Consider the following 23,406-nt stretch of genomic DNA (forward strand, 5'->3'; position numbering starts at 1 on the left):
CAATGTCCTTTGATATCAAAAATAAAAAAAAATTACTTTCACTACACTTTTTAAAAAATTGATGGAATTCAACTTTTGCTTGGAATGGCCCAAATACATTTGTGCACCACTGGTTTACCAATAAAGTTCACAAATTTAAACGTGCACAGTCCTATAAGTCAACACTCTAACTTCGCTAACGTTGCTCCGATTTCGTCTATAGACGGTATTAGTATTCATATAACATGAGCAAAATAAGCCACTTGTACAAATAAAAATGCTTCAGAGAAAATTTATGTATTTTCCTCGACATTTGAGCCCTAAACTTATCAAAATCACATTCCTATAGACCTAAAACACCGCCGTAGAAAATGCGAAAAGACGGACAACTCACCAGGCCTCTCTGTAGTCGAGTTGTCCGCCTCCCGTTTAAACGATGGTAAAAATAATTCCACCTCTCACTCATCGTGAAAATGGTAGATTTTCTTTCGTTTTTCCTTGGAATCAATAATCATATTATTGTTGTTTCACAGACCAACGGACAAGAAAAATCGCGTATTCGTAGAAAGTGACATCTATGTGGTGTCATAATTGGAATAGTATTAAATGCCCCATCACAATACTGAGGTCAAATACAAATCAAATTGATCGTTACAATAATTAATATAGTGATGTAGCTTACTCGTTATTAAGCGCCGTTATTAAGCTTATTTTGGAACAGACCTGCAGGCGACTAATTTGGTCTTCACGGGCGACTTATTAGTGCCCGCGGGCAACGGGTTGGTGACCCCTGCTCTAATCTTTTTGACTGTTTTCTCCTCTGATACAGTGATAGGAATTTAAAAAATACTGTACCGTAATGATTATGAATTCTGCTACGAGATGCACTAAATTCTTATGCAGGCCAAATGTCAAACTCACAACTACTTTGGCTTATTACAGAATTACATTATTGTTTTAGCCTAGTTATACATTGTTGCTTTCTGTAGATTTGTTTAGGATTTTCCATTACAAATATGGGGAAGCTTACACAGTTTGGATTATTGTTCAATGAAGAAAGAGCTGTTTATTTCCCTGGAAATACTATTAGTGGCCAACTTGTAGTTCAACTCAGCAGTCCTATGGAAATGAAAGGTGAACAAAGTTGTTACTCTTACTTTTTTTATTACAGGCTTTCAATACTTCAGCACCATGAACCTCGATTTTATAAACCCTTGGTTTGATACAATTTCAGCTCTACCAATTCATTACAGAAATTTCGGCAACACTACCGGTATTGGCTCTAGTTCACCTTCCAACGTAGTCCGGTTTAGTTATCACACACTTTGATCGTTTAAAGCGACGTCCTCAGAGATTGGGTTCTGACGTTCATCAAGTCCCTTGGGATAGGTCCTTCGCATAGCAACACGTTTGGATTAGGTGTTTTTATTATCAGGAACCCTGCCTTTCTAAGCGCAGCTGGCTTAACTGAAATTTCCACCCGTTTTCCTCGAACCTTGTATTTCGGTTTTCTGCTGAGATGAATATACTTTCGTCCTCGCGATTCCAACCCAATTTGCCATATAGAGTTTAGGTTTTCCACGCGCGTCACATGATATAGTGTTTCATTACCAGTATATTCATTGTATTGTGGCGTCGTTCCCCGCGTATGCCCATAAGCTGCTGCTAGCCCATCCTTAGTTACAATAGCCCTTTCGCTATCTCGCATTACCTCTTGGATGTACATTACGTCGCAGTTAATGCCACTCTGTTCCTGTAGTACTTCCTGTAAATGCTGCCAAGAATGAAAACCTTCCTTTGCGACAGGACAATCTGTATGTCTGCAATGAGCTATCAAGACGCGTTGAATTTTTTCTTTTTTCTCTCGTGCAGCGAGCTTCTCCCCTTCTTTTTTCGTTGTCGTTTCAGGTATGGCCCACGCGCCAGTTTCTTTGGGCGTGAATGCCATCTCAAGCCAGAACGAACGAGACAAACCATCTGACGTAAATACCTCCCTTGTAGTTCGATGTATTACTTTAGTTATTTGGAACCCAGATATATGATTCAGCCAGCGTTGAATTAGCATGCGCGGGCTGGGGTTTTTTGCATTGTCTTTCATTCGCTTTAGCAAGCCAAAAACTCCCATGTTATCTGTTATAACTGTAAAGGGCATAGTGTGTAAGATCGATAGCCACTTATCCAAAGTTTGTTTTAGGGCCTTAAGTTCCTTCGTGCAGGGATCGTATGCCCTTGCCGCAGGCGTATTCCACTTCTGGCTGTAGTATGCTATTGGGTAGACTGAGGTAAAGGGCGGTTCTTCTTCTTTGTTTGTTTGAAATATAATTGCTCCAAACCCGTTTTCGGAGGCATCTGTTTCCACAAACAACGGGAGATCAGGATTTATGTGATACAAGACCTCCGCGCTATTCAGCTGCTCTCTAGCGACTTTATAATCTTCCAATAGTTCTTTAGTCCATAACACTGGTGTAACCCTTCCGCGCGTAGCCGGAACGTTTCCCGTTAGAGCATCAAATTTTGCCAGTTTTAAGCTAAGTTTCGGGATATGATCTGCAATGTAGCGTAGGGCTCCAATCCAACCCCTTAATTCGTATACATTACGCGGCGGAGTCAATTCTTTCAAGGCCCTCAATCGTTCTGGTTGTACTTCTATTTTCTTACCGCTCAATGTCGCACCAAGTAGATTAATTCGTCTTTTTCCGATAAAACATTTGTTTATGCTGAGCGTTAATTTCATTTTAGCTAATTGTTCAAAGGTTATTTGAAGCAGTATTAGATGATCCTCCACAGTTTTGGTACTCAGAAATATATCGTCAATGTATGCTTCTATAGGTGAGGCCTTTACCTCGTCAAGCCGCTTGCAATTATTCATGTGTTTTCGATATAGAGCTGTAATAGGTTCTACGACGCAAGCTTGCATATTAGCTGAGAAGAGGGCCACGGCGGTCTTAAGTCCCATCGGGAGTTTTCGCCAGCGTAGATGTTGACCTTTGACCGCTATGCCCAAAAAGGTCCTACTGTCTTCAACTACATCACAATGAAAGTATGCCTTTTTTAAATCAAGGAGTGACAAGACCTCTCTTCCTTGCGCCATTTGCTTAATATCGGGGATTAACGCTGGGGCGATTTCAATAGATTTGATGGCAGCATTCAATGGTTGGAGATTTTGCACCACCCTCCATGATTGTTGCCAGCCAGTTTCTTGCTTTTGTCGTTCGTTCATTTTTTGCGGTACCACAAATATTGCCAATTTCCATTCCGCAAATCCAGTCTCTATTACTCCGAGATCTAGAAAGTTTTTTACGGCTTCTTCGAGAGCTTCTGATTGTTCTTTTCCTCTCAGGTTGTATGGTCCTGAGACAAAGGGTTTTACAGTGGGATCTTTTAGTTCGATGTGACACGGATATTTCAGTTCTTGTTTAGACGATAAATGACCCCTCAGATCTTCCAACTCTTTGGCATAAGGTTGATACACTTGCCTCCATTCTTTTTCTGTTATTACTGTGTTTTCTGGTGAATTGAGTTCAGGCGGGACGTAAGTTTCCCCAGCAAGAGCTATCGCTTCGTCGCTGAGCTTCTGCAGTTCGCTTTTTACTTTGTGCGGTGTTCCCTTTTTCAACACGTATTCGTTCACTGGTCCTTTCATGACAACTCTTTCGTTTGATATAGGTATGACGGATGATTTTCTTGCACTTCGTGCTTCACCCCGGGGGTCCGAATCTGGCTTTCTACTAGCTCGTTCGGATTTTTGACCCCTGAAACTTCGTTCTCGGTCATTAGTGTTTCGCAAGCCAATACCACTGTTAGGCCTTGCGCGCTGTTTCCCCGCCTCGGTACATTCCAGAGGATCGTCACCCTCTGGTTCACCGGCTGTCATAACTAAATTGCTCATACATGACGATGGATTGTTCATCTCCGTGACCATCGTCGTTAAGGCTTGCACCGGTCCCAACCATTTGAACCCAATTATGTTTAATGGTATGCCCTGTCCCGTTGCAAATGGAACTTTGAGCTCTCCCATGTTTATAATCATCAAGGAATTAATTTGGCAAGTTCCTCCTATTCCCCTTACATTCACTGTAAAAGGTTGACGGTTTTTCCAACTATTGGGATAAGATTTTTCGGCGGTTTGCCTTGTCATTAAGTTAGGCAAACTACCCGTGTCTGCAAGGAACATAGTTCCAGTTTTGATATCCCTTAAATACATCAATTCACCTCCAAATACATCGGTAAGGCTTATACCGTCAGTTTTTTCCGGTTTTCCCAAAAAGGTGAATAGAGGTAAGGTTTCATTGTTTATGATTTTTTCATATTTACAAGGTACCACTTTATCCGGAAGTTGCCGCACCGGATCAGACAACTTCCGTACTAGTTTAAAGATGAGTTTAGTCCTTGTTGCATATCATGTTCAGTCCAACCATGTTGGACATAATAGCAAGGAGCTGTTTTAGTTTGGGTAAGTGGCAAGTTCCAATGCGTCCTATTCTGCCAATGAGTTTTATCTCGGCTTTTGGGTCTAAATCCAAAGTATAGCTCACACAGATTTGCCCTTTTTTCTAATGTTGGGGACCCTTGAGATATGAGGTATTTGTTTAGGTCATCAATGTCGCGCAATGGAAGTGCTAAAGGATTATTGCCGCCTAGGAAATCGGACCATTTTTCCTTGCATTCTCGTCGCAAATTGTCTGGCAGTTTTCTTGTTCGCGGCTTGATTACCCAACTTCCCTGTTCATCCTTTCCCAGGACCTTATCCGTGACCCACAATATAGCTTTAACCAGACACGAGCTTGAAATGTGACCAGGACTTTTACACAAGTAGCAGACTGATAAAGATTGACCATTTTCAGGTGAAATGTACAGTCCTAATGGTTCAAAGATGTTGGACTGACTCAAGAAATTGTATGGCTCACCTTGTGTTTCCGCTATTCTTGCGGCTTCGCCTATGCTACTTGGAGTTGTTTCTTGTTGGGTTAACTGCTGGCGTTGAGGAGAAATTTGTTGCTCTGATGTCTCTTCGCGAGGTGGCGTGTTTCGTGGATTCGCGTAACGCTCTTTTCGCTTCCACGGCTTGGCTTTTTCTTTCGCTTTTCTTGGTAGAGTGGCTCTCTCACGTAGATTAGGTGCTTCATTGCTCCTTGTCGTTTGGCCACCCGAAACACCTGGAGGGTTCATCATTCTATTACTTAATAATTGATTACTTTGGACATCAGTGGGGAACTCTTTAGTAGACCCAACGTATGCGTGCAAAAGCCTTTTGTTACCTTCTTCATAGGGTGTTTGGCGCAATGTTTTTTCCATCGCCGGCTGGATATTATATACGTTTACCGGAGGTGGTGTATATGTTTGTTGTAGTGCTGGCATCGAAGTTACTGGATACGAAGAGGTTCTGGAATACCGATCCATCTTATTTGTTACTCTTACGGTTTGGTCATCTAATAGTTCAGAGTTCCAGAATTTTTGTAGATCTGTCGCCACATTTCTCCAGGTGAAATGTTCTCGTCCTTGTAGCAAAATTCGCAATGTTTGGGGAAGTTTTGCTCTGAGATTTCTGAACAGGCGCATGCCATCTGGATCGGCCATAATTTGTTCATCGATATCAATATCCATTTCTCGTAATACCCCATGTATAGCGAGCATGGGCCTTTCTTTCCAACTATAATTTAAGGCAAAGTCATTTATCACCTTCTCGTTGTTAGCGATGCCTTGTGGATGAGTTACCGCCAACAATTCCATGACTGTTTTCCAATTAGGGCGAGGTACGTCAAACAAATCGGCTATTTGTTCTGCATCCTCTCGGCGGTTCGCTTCAATTAGCTTCTTTTGTATCGCGTTGGCCAGTATTCTGTCCCTTATTGTGTCGCCTGGACCATGTTCGATAAATGTCATCGCGTCTTCTAGCCACTTCAATAGATTTAATCTCCCAGGATTCTTCATGATAGCCATCATTTCGTCCACGTTCATGGGTTTGGAAGAAGTAGCCAAGGGTTGGTACGGTGGTTGTGTAATTTTGACGAAATTCGGCTGCGATGGTCTTTGAGCATACCGTTCTTCTTCTTCGGACGACGATGATGATGAAGGAGTCTCGGTATTACTTGATAAGTCCAAATTCGGGTCCGCTTGCAAGGATCGCTGAAACTCTGGGTCTTGTTGCAAGAACTGTCCATTGGCAAGGGATATCACGTCAAATTTTGGGCCTCCTTGCAGGGAGAATTCTTGAGAAACTGGTCTTGTTTCCGACGATGGCGAACGAGACAATTCAGTTCTCGTCAGCACTCCATTTTTTAGCTGCGCCCTTCTTTGCCTTCCTCGAGTTAAGCGTACGGTGGGATATTTTTTTGGACTTGGTCCCAACCTTATGGAGCTTAGTTCTTTAGCTTTTGTATAATCGGGAGCCGGTATTACCATTTGAGGCGTTGTTATTTCTGCCTCTTGATAGGGACCTTTCCCGTCACCTCTGGCTGTTCTTGAATTCAATCCCAACCGTCTTCTATTTATTATTGCTGACCTTTCGTCTGCTGGAGTGGAGAAAACAGGAGGCGGTATAAGCTGCGCCCTTTGTGAGTACAGCATTTTAACTCCGTAGGGATCCTCGCCTGGTGTAGTTAATAATCGTCCTTGACGTATCCTTTTATCGCTGACCACATCTACACCTTCGATTCCAATCGGGTAAGCGGCCATTTCATGTTGCAACCTGGGGTATATAGTTTCTATTTCTTGATGGTCTAGTCCCTTTTTCACGACCAACCTTGGGCCATTTGGGGTATCTGGGTGAATTGGCCAGGAATTCATCGTGGGTGTTCTGGAAACAAGTGTGGCGGGGTATGATGGTGGTTCTGAAGACGGTGGTGCCGACGGTTCAACAGCCACTGAATATGACTTCGTGACGTCTGCTTCACTGGTAGACATTTTGTATAACTTTCCAGCATTGTATTCGTTTTTGAGTACACCTTGAAGTTCTTCCATCGTGATTTTTGCGCTGGCTTTCTTTGCTGCTTTTTCAATGGCTGCTAAATCGTTCTGGGCCATTTTTACATCTTTCGTTGCCTGTTTAAGTTCTTTTTTGGCATGGGGAAGGTCTTTTTGTATTTGAGTAAATAGTTTTTGTTTATCAAGTATATCTTGCTTAAGCTTTTTTTCAGTGGCGCTAACCTCTTTATGTCTTTCTTGGGTATGCTTTATTAATTTCATTTTGTTATTAAGTTTAGTTTGTTCACGGGACGCCTCCCCTTTTTTTCGACTAAACCAATTGGGCATTGTTAGTCCTTAATTACTTTAAATATTTAACGTTATATTATTGTTATTGTATACATGCAGTGCCAAATCTTCTTGGCGTTACTCTTCTCGGACTGGTTCTCTGGACTGGTATTCCGCTTTTTCCGTTGTTATTGAGTGAAGTGGCTGGTTAACTATTCGTTATTAATATAAAAATTACTTGCAATTTTACGATTCCCTTTTTATCTTGCCGCTTGTTGTAAGGGTCGTTTGTTGCCTCGTTCTCTTTCGATTGGAGTCTACCTCTCTGCTTTTTCTTTTTTCGTTTTGGTTGTACGCAATTCTTTTGCCAGTCCCGACAGGATTTTGTTTTTGCTTATTTGGCTCGAAACGTTCCCTTCCTTGTTGTCTTCTTCGACTTGGGTCTCAGAACGACCCAAGTTTTCCTAAGCCTAGTACGTAGCCTAAATCTTAATACAACCAAATACTCCAATATTAGTACAGTTATATAAATAAATAAAATACAATATAACCATACTAACACACATTTAACATTTTAAATACGATAAAATGATTTACTAATTTGTTTTTGCATCATAAAAATTGTTATAAACACAATACAAATTTCTTAAAATAGCATAACACACTTAAGATAAAATTCGGAATATGATATAAGATATCTTAACATCATTATACTGTTTTTCAAAACTATAACGTTGGGTCAAAAGCAAAGCGCCTATCAGGAATTAACCATAGACCGTCAGGCTCCCCGTAACCAATGTTAGTTTCCCACTGAACACCCTTATTACGGTGCCTTGATCCCAGATCATTAAATAATATATAAACAAAACAATATAACGTGTCAGACACCATATATCCTATTTTTTTTTTAAAGTGATGCACACATTTAATACGGTAACCTATTTCAAATTTATACTGAAAAACACTTGATCATATTTGCGAAGTATTAAAAAAAATACAACATGCACATTTGTAGATAGTTTCAGTATAGTTCCTTAATATTCTCAACACGGGGCATGGGGTGTCTTGTTGCATAAAAAACAACACTCGAGTTCAGTGCAGGGCTTCTATCAGGAATTTCCTTTAGACCGTCAAGGCCCCTCCCAGCATTGGCTTCCGCTATGCCCACCTAACACGGTGCGTTACTACCCGCAAACAAACATTCCCTCCCCCGGTTAAAAAATAGAAAGACCGAGACGAAGCCCCCAGTATGTTATAGAGATTTTTGGGGTTTAATTAAACACACCCCACAGGGGGTGGGGTACATTCAATTTGCCCTTGATTACTCTTGGGTTCATTATCGTTGTCTAGGACAAAATAATTCCAAAAAAATATATGAGATAAACATCATACATTATTAGCAACATACAAAGACATCAATGTTCAAAAAATTCTCAACTAGTATAGTCAAATCTTATTTTAAAGTTTCGATGTCTTAACAATTTCAAAAAAACATAAGTTACACGTATCCGCCATTTTGTTTTTTCGTTGTGGCCGCCATTTTGGTTTTTCCTTTGTGGCCGCCATTTTGTTTTAGATGCGGCGATCAATAGTATTGGTTTGTATCAAGAATTTTTAGCTGTTTCTTTTATTATTTTTTATGGGTTTTAATGTACAAATTGAAACAGCACCATTAAATAGTCACATTAAGTATGTGGTTATAACTTCCACTATATAATTAATAAAAATAACTAAGGTTTACGACTCATCATATTATAAGTACATGAGAAGGCTTCAAGTCTTTCCTTAGGAATTTCTCTGTTACGAAGGGCACCGGCTTATCGTATGAGTAAGTCAAACGTCCGGTTAGTTCATTAATTAAAGATTCAAACTTACAATTTACATTCATATAATAATAAACAAGTTACATAAGTATATAGGGTAGTATAAAATCAAATGTTGAGTATACCAACACAATAAAAATATAAACAATAATGGTAATAAACTACAATTACATTTACATTATTGTCAATGGTGAGCATAAGTCGTTACAATTATTCCTTTAAGCTTATTGTGCAATTCCACAATACATTCGTGTGGTCTATTTATTTATTATTTTATTTTTACTGACCAACCAAACTTGGGCATCCCATATTTGAATGACGTAATACCATAAATGCGTATTACTTCCGTGGTCACTATAATACACTATGTCCATACATGATCTATGTTATTTCCTATATTAAGTTCCGCCTGGCAAATATGCTCTAGCATAACTTTTAATATAAGTCCCACGATCATCCTTGATCTCATGATTACATGATATTACATTAACTATTAATCAATGAAAATATACCAATAATAATAAAACACCATACGTCAGAGCCAGTTACAAAGTTAAATGGAATAAGAAAAAATAACAAACTTCAAATATACTTGGTTATACATGAGTCATTTGCAAAGAATTTTTTAATAACTGGGAGTCATGGGAATACAAGTTACGGAAGCCATTAAACCAACGCAGCTGAATCTATTTATAAATTTCCTATCTGGGAACTTCAGCAATGCATTAGTGATTATCCATGGGAAAACATGTTTTCTTGGGCTCTTAAGGGATTATCCAGCTTTTTACGAGATAATAACTTTGCAGCGTTGATGGAAAATATTTAATTCTCTGCCAATTCTCACGACGTGCAAAATCTATTTTCCCATAAATTTAATAACCATTTGATAAGGCAATATCAGGTTTGCAAAATATAGCATAGCACCATGTACTTTACGATCAGCCAACAATTTCCTGAAACTCAATGTGGGAAAATTTTGACAATACGTCAACTGTTTGTGATTTCCTATGTCCCATAACAATATTAATTTTTATTATGTAAGGCAATTGGAGGATTGTGCATTCCCAGACTCTGCCTAAAATTCTCATATAATTTCGAAAATTAAAACATATCTGAATTAGGTAACTTTCCTTATTTCACATAAATTGTTTAATAAATTCCTACAATTCTTTATAGGTCTCAACAGTTCTACAGTTCTAGTAAAAAATTATACAATTAACTTCAAACATAATCTACGTTTTCAAAGTTTACCAAAGTCATTCTGAGTTTGTATCTATATAATCATTCAATAACCGTTCTTTTAATCGAAAGATTCTGATTAATGAATTAAAGTTCGGATGAAAACTTAATAAATTTGTAACATCACCAGTGAGTCCATTTAGTTGAAGGTTGTTCGTATGATATTCTTTTAATGCTTGAGTCTGGATAGAAGTTGCAGTTGAGTTCTCAACATCTTTCTGATATGTAGGCTGAGTTGTATAAGTTCCATTTGTTTCGGTTGCTTGTTGAATATTTCCAAGTCTTTTGCTGGTTGTACACAGTAGTTGATATTCGTTTGCCATGGATGCCCGATGTTGACTGACTTTCTCAGGCCAATATTGGTCACCTTATAACACATCTGATGGGTGTATTTTAAACTTCAATTCTCGAGGGATCAAGCATCGCTACCTTATATGGTCGCGTTGCGCAATTTTATAAAGGTCATGACGTATTCGATTTTCATCAAGTCCAGGAAGTTTTGGGCGTCACTGGGGGTTTGCAATTTATTCCGAGAGTCTTTGACAATTTACCTAGATTTATATTTATAATATTGCTATAGCAGCCGTTTCGGCACCGTCTTTTATCATTTTCTTTATTTCGTGGTGTTTTTGCCTGTTTTCAATATTTCGCCAACCTAATGGGCTTCCTGTCTGAAAGTAAGGCGGCAGCTGTGCTTTTACAGGGGCGCAATTTGGGTGATTCTGGATACAGCAGCACATTGTTATAAGAATCACAACCACGATTGCAATCGGTATTAATGCTTTTAGGAAAGGCGAGAATACCCCACCAAAAATTCCACCGAAGAAATTTCCTACCGCCTCCCCCCCGGTTTTGAAAACATTCCCGACTTCTCCGAGTCCTTTATTTACTAGGTTCATAGCTTCATCCACTATGTTAGTGAAATTTAAATCTAATGTCATATTAATGTGTTCGACCGATATATTTTCGAAGTCCCATTCTGACGTGTTTACTAATATTAGGGAATGGTTTAAGCCACTCACCCACAATTCATTGGCTTCGTTTAGTTCTCTGTCTGCGCCTTGCATACCACGTCTCATTTCCTCTGCTTGCCTTACATTGTTCTGAATCGTTTGGTTTGCCTCCTCCTCTACTGCTGTTAGAAGTCGGGCGTATTCTTTCAAATGCAGGATACCATCTTTTACCCGTATTAAATACGCCTTGGTTTTGTCAAATAATGGTTTTGCCGTTGAATTTTTCAAAACGTGTAACACTAATTGATTCACCTCTAACTCAGCTACAGACATGGCTTCGATTGTTTGGAATTCATGCAGAAACGTATCCAACTCCCGTAGTAATAATCGCTGATTCTGGTCAATTTCTCCCTGTAAGAAATTCCATTCCTGTCTTCTTAATTCGCGCTCTTTAACCATTTGAAAGATGACCTCACTTAGCCGTTGATTCTGAATAAAAGTCGATCGGGACAATTCATTTAGTCTTGACGCAACTTGTCTTAAGGCCTCTTCATTCTGGGCAAACCTCGTGTTCACCTGTCGAGTCATTTCGTCAATTCGATCGTTAATTTCGCCAATAAGGGTTCTTGTGTTTGCATAATTTATTCCTGCAAATATTAGAGCTATTGCCTCAAATATAAAGCGTTTATTTCTCCGGGCAGGAATTCCTATTCCGGGCACACTAAGCGGATCTTGCGCGTTCCGACTTGGCCATTTGCCTCCTTTTAGCATAAGAGGTGGGGCCGGGAACTGAGTTCGGTTGCGAGCAGGGTCATACTTAGTTTCGTCCCAGAACCGCATTTTTACTTCCATACTCCCGACAGGGTATTGACATTGTTCATTTCTTTCAATTCGTCGCTTACATTCACTGTCCCAGTGCAACATGGACGGATAGGTGTCATATAACACCATAGGTCCATGTTTTTGTATCACTTCCCCATCGTGAGTCCAATTAACAATATGAGTTGGCGCGATCCACCTAATTTTCTCATTCCATTCCGGGAAATCAAAATCACTTGGCCATATGTTAGTGGATACCGGCCAGAAGGTCTCATTCAGAACCCCTACGTATTTTGTAGTGTTTCGAATTGACACGCTGTTATGTTCATCATCGACTTCTTGTATTAAAAAATCGCCTTCTAGGGGTTCAAATATTAAATCGTGCCCGGTAAACTGATACCGAATTCGGTTCATGTAAGGGGACAGTCCTTGTTTGTCTACGTAGTTAGTTAAAAATGTCTGAAGTATACCTTTGTCAAAATCCATTACTTCGACGCCACCTTCTGTCCCACGATATTGAATTGCTTTTGTGACTTGAGTTGTTACATCGACTGTTGCGTAAAATTGTAGCAATCGGATCACCATAGCTTTATACGCCGTGAAGGTCGTAAGCATTAGATTGGTCATCGTTTGGACGTGTTTATTGCGCCTTTTGCTTGGTTGCGGCGCCCATTGCCATGCAAATCGGAAATGTTGGCCTATAGGTCGCCTATACGTTTGATTTTTATAAAGAAGTGAGCGTTGTAAATCAGGCTTTATCCAGGCAATTCGCCGTTTGCACAGGCACTCCCGTTCTAGCATGATAGGACTTTCCCAATATTTTCCCTGGGGATAATTACGTTGTTGATAAGTTTTCTCTTCCGCAACCACATACCCGAAATTTGAGGAATAATAGAGAGCCGGAGTTTTATATACTTTGTCGCCGTCACTTACGTTCCAGCAGTTTTTTAAATCAATTTGTTCCCATGGAGTAGATGGATCTGTCAGTTCCCAATGCGTGGCGTTTAATTGACTCGCCTTGATCAAGGTACCCTCGTTCAACGAGGCCACGCCCAAATTTAACTCTCCCATAACACAGAAGACTTTTTCCCTCGACAACAATACCATAGCACATAAACCCAATGCGACGCCAACCCAATTATTGTTAGTACGAGAATTAAAAACGTGCACCATTCTGGATTCATCGGAGGATGGGCCGGCCATATCATTTAGTTTTTTTTTTTTAGTTTGTAACTTTTATTTAACAATAGTCTGTAAAACAAAATTCAAAAGTTCATGGTTATGTACAACACGGCATGCCTGTTTTATTATTACTTCATTTACAGTTCCAATTAGTTCGCTGAGAAATTGCCATTTCGAGACTGTAGGTAGATCTTTTCAGCCTCCATGCAATCTACTTTCAATAATTTTTGGATAGCAAATATAACACTCTCAGGTAATAACACATCCGTTTCGAGTTCATAGTTTATTAGTGACCATATGGGGCTGCTGCAGGATTGCATTGATTTAGGTCGAAGATAACTCAACGAATAAGGGTTGAACTTACGAGATGTATGCCGTCGGGTTCTCATTGGGCGAGGTGCCTCACTGCGCGAGAGTCGGGTCCCTCCCCATCGAGTGAACATTTCAGTACATTGTTTCAGGTATCTCAGCACGTTTTCTTGTTTCTGTTCGTCTTTGAAGAACATACGAACACAGGCGGCCTCCCACACTCGCTGCATGGCTTTATTGCTAAATCCTCTGTCGAATTGAGTTAGTCTATCTGACTCCCTCTTTCCACACCAGATGTCATGTAGGTGGCTTTCGCAATTTCCTGTGATGACGTAATCATAGACTCTTTCTCTCAATTGTTTCTGACGTTCTTCCCGACTGGTCAATAATGGTAGCGATATTTCTTCTCTTGTCACAGAGTTGGGACGATTAGACGGTCCAGCACACTCTCCCTTCCAAGCCTCAACCCCCTCAGTTGAAGTTATGGTTATAAGGTTTGCCATGGATATTGCCCCCTGACACCTGAAGTCTCCTTCTACAGTCATCTCGCCTACCTCTTGTATTTCGTTGTTCGGGGTCGTAGCGTCGGCCTCACTTTCATCCGGTAACGGTAGCGGCATTTCGACAAAGGGTTTTGTCTTTTCACATGCAAAATACGCTTCCGGATAGTCCATGGGCACTCCATCAATGTCGTCGAGATCACTTTCCTCCGATAGCGGAGGGGGACAGCTAGTAATCGAGTGCTTAAGGCTTGGCGGTGAGTAGGCAGGGCTTGGTGGCGAATACGCAAGGTTCGTCATTTCTCCATCACTTTCTTCCCCATAATCTGCCTCAAACTCTGGCACTGGATTAGTAGTTGAGGTTGCTATTTCGTATGTTGTTGTGGACGGCTCTGGCTCGAGGACTTGGTCTGTGGTTGTGGTGGTTATTTCATGGGTCGTGGTAGGATCGCTATCCAACACATACCCAATAGTAAACCTTCCTTTTTCTGCCTGCTTCTTTAATTGTTTCGTCTTCTGTTGTAAGGTCGTCACGATTTGAGTAGTTAAGAGCATTAGTTCAGCCACCTCCGTTATGTTGGCTATATTCGTATCCGGTCCAATTAGTGACGATACATGTTTTCTTTGTTGAGTAGTTCCCCAGTTAGCTGTAGTTGTTAACAAAAATACCGATGCAGCTTTTTTATTCGTGTTTTCCATAATAAGTCTCTTATAGGATTGTATTGTTAATTCTGTTAAAGTAATATGAACATTGTAACGTAGTTTTTTTTTTTTTTTCTTTTCTTTCCTACTTTAGTTTTCAAGCCTGTTTACATCATACTTTGGATTATTCGCTATTGCCTCTAAAATTTTGGCAAAACGTTCGTGTGGGAGGTGTCTTCTCCTCCATTGAAATTCATCTAGGTAAGACGGGATCATTTCCCTTCTTGTCCCATGCATTTTTTTAAATTTTTCTTTCACTCCAGTCCAAAGCCCTTCTACACTATTTGTGGTTACCCCCTCATCAGTGACATACATCAAGCTATGATTCACTGTTCGATGCGTGTATCCCATTCCCAACTTTTCTATGTCTCTGTAGGACCCAAAACAATCGCTCCAAATTTCTGAATGTGGTGCAACGTTTGCCTTTATCAATTCTTCCATTGTAGCTTTAGTTCTACCAGTTTCGGGCACTAATTGCAAACATATTTCTTTGGTTTCCAAACATATAGCCCCCCACAACCAAATAGGCTTGATTTTTCGGGCCCTAAAATTTGAGCATGGCTTTCGTTTGGCTATCAGCGTTTCATCGATGCAGACTGTCATTTTTTTGCCACCGATCTTTTTAAAACTCTGAATGAGTTCTGTCGAGCATATTTCTCGTATGAAATGCAACCAATCTACAACAATACGGGGACTCACATCTATTTCATATACGATTTGTCTCTGCGGTACATCCATGGCCCAACAATATAATAATATCACCAAGTTAACCAGGTCGATTTTACTTCTCTCGAAAAACGAGTTTTTTCTTATTGTCGTTGTATTACGGCAATTAGCTTTCCTACATCTAAACCTTGCCCCATCGAGCTTGTTTGCCTTATTGATTTCTTCTACCATGGCGTTTCGACATTTGGGGCAGTTCATGCCGCGGGCGAGTACGCGATGTTCCCGCAAGAATCCTATACAGTCTCGTACATTTGACAAAACCCCAAGGGCTGCCAGACTCCGGATTTTCATATCGCTGGTTGGTCCGGTACCTATCAATAAAATTCAGAATGTCAATTTCTCGTGTGGTTAAATTCATTTTATATTCTTCTTATCTACTCATCGTTAGTTCATGACGCATGAAATTCATCGTTAATAGCATTATTTATGTATCAGATATTGTCCGTATTCCCTAGACAATTGAATGTATTGTCCGTATTCCCTAGACAATTGAAAGTGTCGGTTAAGTTATTAGCTACGTTGTTTAGTGAACATGCGCCCCGGTATTACTGCGATAAGGGTCTGCAAATCACAGAAACACGAGTCATAAAATCGGCCTGCATATCTTTTCTTGTGCTGTACTGCTGTAACAGCTAACATATGAGCTTTAAATCGTTTTTTGTTCAGCCATTAGAATCAAATTTGTTGGTCGAGCTCATGTGCATTGGACTGAACGGCATAGCACAGGATCAGGGAAAAATCGCAGAACAACAACTCGGCATTATTCTGCAACTGAAAATTTATTTCAGCAAGCAGTGAATGTGCATGGAGAAGGTATCATTTTTTTCATGGATGAATTTGTTTTTCAGCGACTGCAATTAAAGCATGTCCCATTGACCATATTAAATCCTAATCCATTTTAACAAAAAAATTTTCAATAATTATCAATAATACAATATTACTTAGTTTATACTTACTATATTTAAATGTTCAATAAATAATTGAAACTTTTATATATCTAGTACAGGATTTATTTTATTCCTATTGTGCAGTCTTGAATACATATAGTTTGGAAAATTCCGATGAACAAACAAAGCAAATGAAATAAATCTGTTTTTAATCTTCTTAAGGAATAAACAATCAGAATACACTCCCACAAGGACATCATGTATTTCCTTTTCAATTCCAACTGCCAGCTCCACTACCATCATCATACGAAGGTATGTGAATTTTTTAACCCATTTCATATATGCAATACTAAGGTATTTTTAGAAATTTACGGTTTTCGGTTCCTATGCAATCAAGAGTTGACAAAATTTAGGTGATTCCAGAGATTTGAATTTGAATACCTTGGTATTATAACAATTTTTGGTATACAATAACAATGTCTGAGTATAATTCGGCACATTGCCTCCACTCCATTCATGCTATATAGTTGACCAATATTCAAATAAAATTTGCATTTGGGGTTTGATATCTTTTTAACAACTACACGAATGTTTAATGAGAAATGAATGAATTTAGCTTTTGTTCGAACAGAGATTTAGATTAATGAATGATTTTAAGAATTTACATATAGAATAGTAAGTAGTATAGAATTTACCTGTGTTAGCTTCATTGAAATGTGCTTTTCATTCATGGAATTTTAGCTTATATATTTCAAAATAAAACTTTAGCTCAAGTTTTGTATTTCACCATTTATCATGCTCTCAGTAATGAAGGAACCATTGTCATTATGTAGTTTTAAAAGCAAAGAATCCTACTTGAGATTTGTGGGAGTCTAGTACATCATTTTCAGCTGGTACCTATGTTCTCAAAACAATATTGTGAAAAACTACTGAACAAATTCTATTCCACTTTCTTTATTTGGTAAAGTTATGTTTGTTGATAAACAATGTTGTAAAGACTCCATATGCATATAATGGTGCTAATAAATTGTAGTTTTTTACAATCGTGTAAAAAATTGAATATTTGTGATTTATGTCATGTGTTTTATTTTGGTGAATTTCTTTCCAGACCATGTTGGTTATATTCGATATCACATAAAAGGCACTATTGATAAACCATGGAAATTTGACCACAATACGAAACGTGCCTTCACTGTTCTTGATTCTTTGGATCTCAATGCTATTTCGAGTGTTATGGTATGTTTATATTGATATTCCAGTTAAACAGCATACTGTCTCCAGAAAGATCTTCTCTGTTCAATATCAGGATGCCCCACACGAATTGGATATTTGTATCGTTTCAAAAATAGTTACATTCAGTATTTTATATGAAAGTAAAATAATTTAGAATAGTTATAGTAAAAAATTATCAATCAATTTAAGAAATTGAAAATCTATAAGTATAACCAATAAAACATTTATTCAATTTCAGAGCATAACCAAAAAAAAACTATTTTTTAACTTCCTTGCACTGTAAAATATAAAAAACTGTTATGCCAATTCCTAAATACAAAGTCATTGAATAGACGTGAACTGAAATATTCTTTGTTGATCATGTCCCATTTAATGCCATTTTCCAAAATATTATTTTGGAATGTATTACGAAAAATATACTGTCTGATTTTAGACTGTGTGCTATATCTTTGATAAACAGGAAATCGTTGGTGTTATCTGAAATATAAAAAGTTAATTAGTTGCTGAATTATTAGTAAAGTATTTGTTCAAATCCATTTTTTTAATACCTGCCTTTTTCAGAGTCCTTCAGGAGGCCAAGACTCGAAACATCTCTGTTGTTTATGCTGTCAGAGTGGACCAATTGAAATGGAATTTCACACAGACAGATCTGGTTATGTACCCGGTGAATACATATTACTCAATGGGACGATCACAAATTCCAGGTTGGAAAATTTATAAATTGTTGGTTACAGTATGAAATACTGCATTTTTACTTTGTATATCAAATATTGTATATACCGGTATTTTTCACTGTATTTATGATTGGGAGAGGAACACTGGTAAAACGACTCAATCATAAAGCGAACCTGGCCTCTCTTGTTCAGCAAACGATTCGAATAATTTGCGTTTCGATTTTGAATATTCAGTTAGCTTGGGCAGCCGTAATATTGGGTTTGGGAATCGTTAACCAATTTTTTGTTTCAGATACAAGGACATTATATTGGAAGTTGCATGACCACCCTACAACGATGAGGAGTCCAGCAATACTTTCGCACTTAATCATCTTGCGACCTGTCCAATAGAAGCATTTATCTTGTCAAAATAAATTTTCATTTCAGTAATAGTAAAGTTGAGGCTTCTTCAGCACAGTTGATAAAGAGAGTAACATATCATGCAACTTCCAAATCAAAGACTGTGTGTCAAGAAGTTGCAAGAATAAATGGACCTCCTGTCCCAAAACATGGAAGCGTAACATGGACGAATGAAAGGCTGCATATTCCTCCTCTTCCCCCATCAGAAGTAAATCACTGCAGGATCATTGATATAGTGTATTTTGTTCAGGTGCAGTAAAATTTTGAAATGTAATTCTATACGGTTAAAAATGAAACACTTCTGTGTGATGGAGGTGTTTCATAAATTTTTATCTGAAAAATGTTTTCCAATGGTTTGTGTGATGAAGATGAACCAAACACAGGAATGAACAAGCTTGTGCACTAGGCTTTTATTAGCTCAAACATCAACTAACTGTCATTAAGCAGAGCAGCTCAACTCAAAGAATGACTAATGAATCATAACAACATGTATTTATTAAGGATGAACAGTATACATCAGCAGGGTCAAGTGTCGTGACTGTATACGTTGTAACACGTTGCTAGATTTTAAGACACAAATCACCACAGCCTACTTTTATTGCCCATATTTTGTTGTTTTATTTAAACTTTGAATACTTTAGATAATTACTTTCGTTTTCCGCCGTGTCTTCATACATATCACATTATGGCTTGGCTCAAGAATACCATAGGCTCTCGGTTTTATTTCCATCCTCACTGTTTAGTTCATTATATATTTGTGCGCTATGATATTTGGTCCCTGAAAATTTTAAATAACACTTACATATATATAATATTGAATACTCATTTATGTTTCCACATTTCAGTTTCAAGCTCATCTCAGGGCCTGTGCCATAGATCTTCGTGCAGATTGTGGAATGACCATTGGTACCATTCCCCTGCAAAGTCTGGATTTGTACAGGAATGCTACCCCGTCAGAAGTTCCTAGCGCACCATCGCTGCCACTTTCTCTTGCTGCCACGGCACCCCCTGCTGCACCACAACCGCTAGGATTTGCACCAACACAATATAGCCACAATCGTAAGTTTCAGGAATTTGTTTCAATTCAAATTGAAGAAGTGAAGATCCTTCCATTTTGAAATAATATTAAGATATAGCATAATTGTAATTATTTTTAGCACACTTCACATTCTTTGAAAAAATACTTTCAATCTATTAATTGTATATGGCATGGTTTAACAAAAAGAACTTGTAAATTGCCTGGTCATCAAAAAAGACAAAGTACATTAGAAAGAAATAATGGTGATGAGAATAACACTTACTTTTCAAATCCTATTACTAAGACTATTTTTTGTGTACTCAATACCTATTGAAAATATGCACTTATTCAAATCCATAGGGCGTATGTAAATAGTGATATTTAATAGAATACTGTCGGTTATAGTGTTCGATTCTAAACTAAAATAGGATTTAAAACTATTGTTCAATCTGAACAGTGGTGTATATCACTTTCATTATTGAATTTTAACATAAATTCTTAAACACAATAATTGGTCTTTTACATTGATTACTGGTGTGATGCCTTGTTGTTTATTATTAAAAAACTTATAATCAGTGATCATATATATAAATATACTATATATAAGCATCGCATATCTGTGATCATTGCTTGTCAACAGGTATAACATAATATATTAGAACTATATTCCACTCAAAATGATATTACGAGGGAAATTTGTATATTAACAACTGATATACCGTAGCTTAGGTTACAATGTTTATGATGTCACAACAAGCATTGTTTCATTTTTGTACATTGCAATTCCAAACGCTAGTATGTTCGGATAAGACAACTTTTTATGGTAACTTTTGAATGAATATTTTTGATTGGTATACTTATTGTATTATGTCATTGTTACTGATTGTTAAATCTTCGTTAATGGGATAAAAAAGTTATTAACATCCATTTTAGATACGTAATGGACCTCATTGTAAGACTTACAATTTACGAGGTAGAAAATTTGATTTAGTACATTTCATGCTGTACATACACCATATTTAATGTGTTTTCCAGTTTTCTAGTCTTTGAAGAAAAGCTAAAGATTAAATATGATAGGAAGATTAGCTATTTACCTTGTTGTCGCATGGGGGGATGAATTATGCTTATAAATTCTCAGATTATTGCCTTTATCTATGTAGTATTTCCTTTAAGTATTTCCTGCTTTTTAGCACCACCACCATCCTATGCTGCAGCCACGGGCGAGGAAGCCTATAATATAAAAGACGAGGATGACAATGAATACACCATGGGGGAAACTTCCTACAAACCACAATACACTTATTATGATTGGAATGAATCTGCTTTTACTTATAATTAGTATTATTAGAGTTAGAAGTTGTGTTTTACTTATTAATAACCCCATTAATCTTTGCACACCTGGGTTACTTGATTATTACTTATCATTGCTGCATTGTACAGCAGAGTTGAAGTTTCGCAAATTATGATAATATAGCAGACGTTTTATAGAATAGCAACCGTGCTTCCGTTTTTTTTTTTTGTTCTAATGATGATGCTTTGCATCTTTCATAAATTAATTCTATGTTTTGTCTTGGGATGCGGCTAAGATCAAGTTTATTTTAACCTCTGTTGTGGAAATTTTCGCTCCAGCTACCTTGATTTACCTTAAAAATGACTCTTCACTATTTTCAATACTAATCAGGACCGTTTTATTCGTAATTTGTTTTTGCCGTTTGTGCATAAAGCTGCTGGTGTTATATTATTTATTAATTCTACTAGTATTCTATGAGTCATCAAAGTTATTGCATGTTTATAATATATTCCCAGTATAAAGAGATCAGGAAGTTCATTCATTACCAGTTATATTTTCATTTTTAAAAATATTATTCAACTTCAAACATATTACGGTGCATGTAAATATAAACCATGTTTAATTAAATAACACATTTTTTAATCCCTCATTGTGAACAATGAACCTATATCATTATGCATTTAAAGTATGTTTTACCTGATCACGTTTGGAAAAGTATTGTATGTTGACTTTATCCTGTATTTTTTTAGTCTTTTGATGCACAAACATTTGTTTGGCTATCAAAAAGAGATATTCCTAAAATAAAACTCTTTTTGAATCTGTCTACATAATCATTTTAAATTATTCGATTAATAACAATTAATATTATTATGTGCTCAGGATTTGCTCTAGACTGTAACTTCTATCATTACTAATTTTACTTTTATTTGAGAACCTGCGACCTCACGATTAGCAAACTGCTACAAAAGGTTACTAGATTCCTACTTTTCCCATAAATTCTCATGTTAACCCATGTCCCACTGATCAAATTGAATATCAATAAATGTTGGATCAAATTCTTCATACGTAATTACCTGATAAAGCTTCAGAAATAGACCTCAAGTATATTTTCACTGCAGTTTTTTTACAATCGCTTTCATCACTCATTCCACTTGTTCCACTAGTTTTCTCAACTTTCACTGTCAAGTCTTTTTTAAGACTGAATCATTTTTTATAAATATTTTACTGCATAATGTACGATGCTACTATCAGTTACATAGTATCATTATTATAATCCCATATTAGTTACTTATTTGAATTTACCTTTTAATATTATTAACTTTTCAACGTCAGGACATTCGGTTATGGTGGGTTTTAGTACTGGTTCCATCTCGCATTTCATTCGTATTTCGTTTTAACATAGCTAAGTTATTGCCTATTCTGCAGCCTAGCGCGAGGAAGCATACAATATGAAAATGACAAAGAACACACCATGAGGGAAACTTCTTACAAACCACAATACACTTATTATGATTGGAATAAATATGCTTTTGATTAGTATTCTTAGAGTTAGAACTTGTATGGTACGCATTATTAATCCTAAAAGTATCTTTGTACATTTGGGTTACTTATCTTAATTTGTATCATTGGTAATTTGTACAGCACAGTGGTGATCAATTCAATTTGCAAATACTACAACTTCTGCCAGTGCTATTTTTATTCGAGGACCTGCGACCTCGTGATTAGCAAACTGCTATAAAAGGATACCTTATTCTCACTTTCCACACAAATTTCCGTGTCCTACTGATCAAATGAAATATCAAAAAATGTTGAAAATCCAACATGAACTAAATTCTTCAGACATTGTTACCTGATAAAGCCTAAAAAAATATTTTTACTATAGTTTTTTCACTATCGCTTGCATCACTTGCTCCACTTTCATACTTGTAGGTTAGTTTGCTCAGCTGTTAATGTCTGGAGAGTTTTCAAGTCTTCATTTTAAGACTGATCTATTTTTTTTTTTATAAATATGTTACTGGATACTGTATAGTTAGGCCTTCCATATTGGTTTCAGATTTGCCTTTCAATATTAACTTTTTAACGTATTCACAGTTTGGATATTTTAATAGTCGATGATTTTAAAGGACATTTTATGGTTGGGTGGGAAATATAGTTGATTCAATCGTTCAGTTGTTAGGATTTTTTCGTTACAGACCGAATAAATTTTAATATGGCATCTACAATGTACATCCATTGAAGTATATATTATCGATTACTTGTGTCTAATGTATAGATGTTCGCAATCTATGTGTGTAGCAACACATTGATATGGATAGGATAGGATTTACATATTTATCCCGGTGTGAGAAAAGCCGATGTGACGGCTCAATCATACGACGAGCCACGGCCTCTCGTCCCGTCACCAGTCCATGCCGGGTATGGGGTTAGTTAATCAGTTATTTGGTCTTGGAAGCATGGGCTTGATGATAGTGGAAGCCGTAA

The 23,406-nt window shown here is 37.6% G+C and overlaps 1 protein-coding gene across 1 annotated transcript; it reads left to right on the forward strand.

The window, feature by feature from the left end:
- The first annotated feature begins 977 nt into the window (after window positions 1-977).
- On the forward strand, window positions 978-23,151 carry LOC120331121 (arrestin domain-containing protein 17-like). Its single transcript, XM_039398157.2, has 8 exons — window positions 978-1,113; window positions 16,090-16,236; window positions 16,533-16,622; window positions 17,419-17,546; window positions 18,105-18,247; window positions 18,644-18,866; window positions 19,462-19,675; window positions 20,825-23,151. The coding sequence occupies exons 1-8, from the start codon at window positions 996-998 to the stop codon at window positions 20,971-20,973; spliced, it is 1,212 nt and encodes a 403-aa protein (XP_039254091.2). The 5' UTR covers window positions 978-995; the 3' UTR covers window positions 20,974-23,151.
- The last annotated feature ends 255 nt before the right edge of the window (window positions 23,152-23,406 follow it).

Source organism: Styela clava, chromosome 6 (assembly GCF_964204865.1).
Source record: "Styela clava chromosome 6, kaStyClav1.hap1.2, whole genome shotgun sequence".
In the NCBI taxonomy this organism is placed as follows: domain Eukaryota; kingdom Metazoa; phylum Chordata; class Ascidiacea; order Stolidobranchia; family Styelidae; genus Styela; species Styela clava.

Bases quoted from the DNA above. Each gene is read 5' to 3' on its own strand.
- LOC120331121 (XM_039398157.2), top strand. From the start codon at position 996: ATGGGGAAGCTTACACAGTTTGGATTATTGTTCAATGAAGAAAGAGCT. The intron at 17,547-18,104 runs GTATGTTTATAT...TGCCTTTTTCAG, and splicing joins ATGCTATTTCGAGTGTTATG to AGTCCTTCAGGAGGCCAAGA. The intron at 18,248-18,643 runs GTTGGAAAATTT...TTTTCATTTCAG, and splicing joins GGGACGATCACAAATTCCAG to TAATAGTAAAGTTGAGGCTT.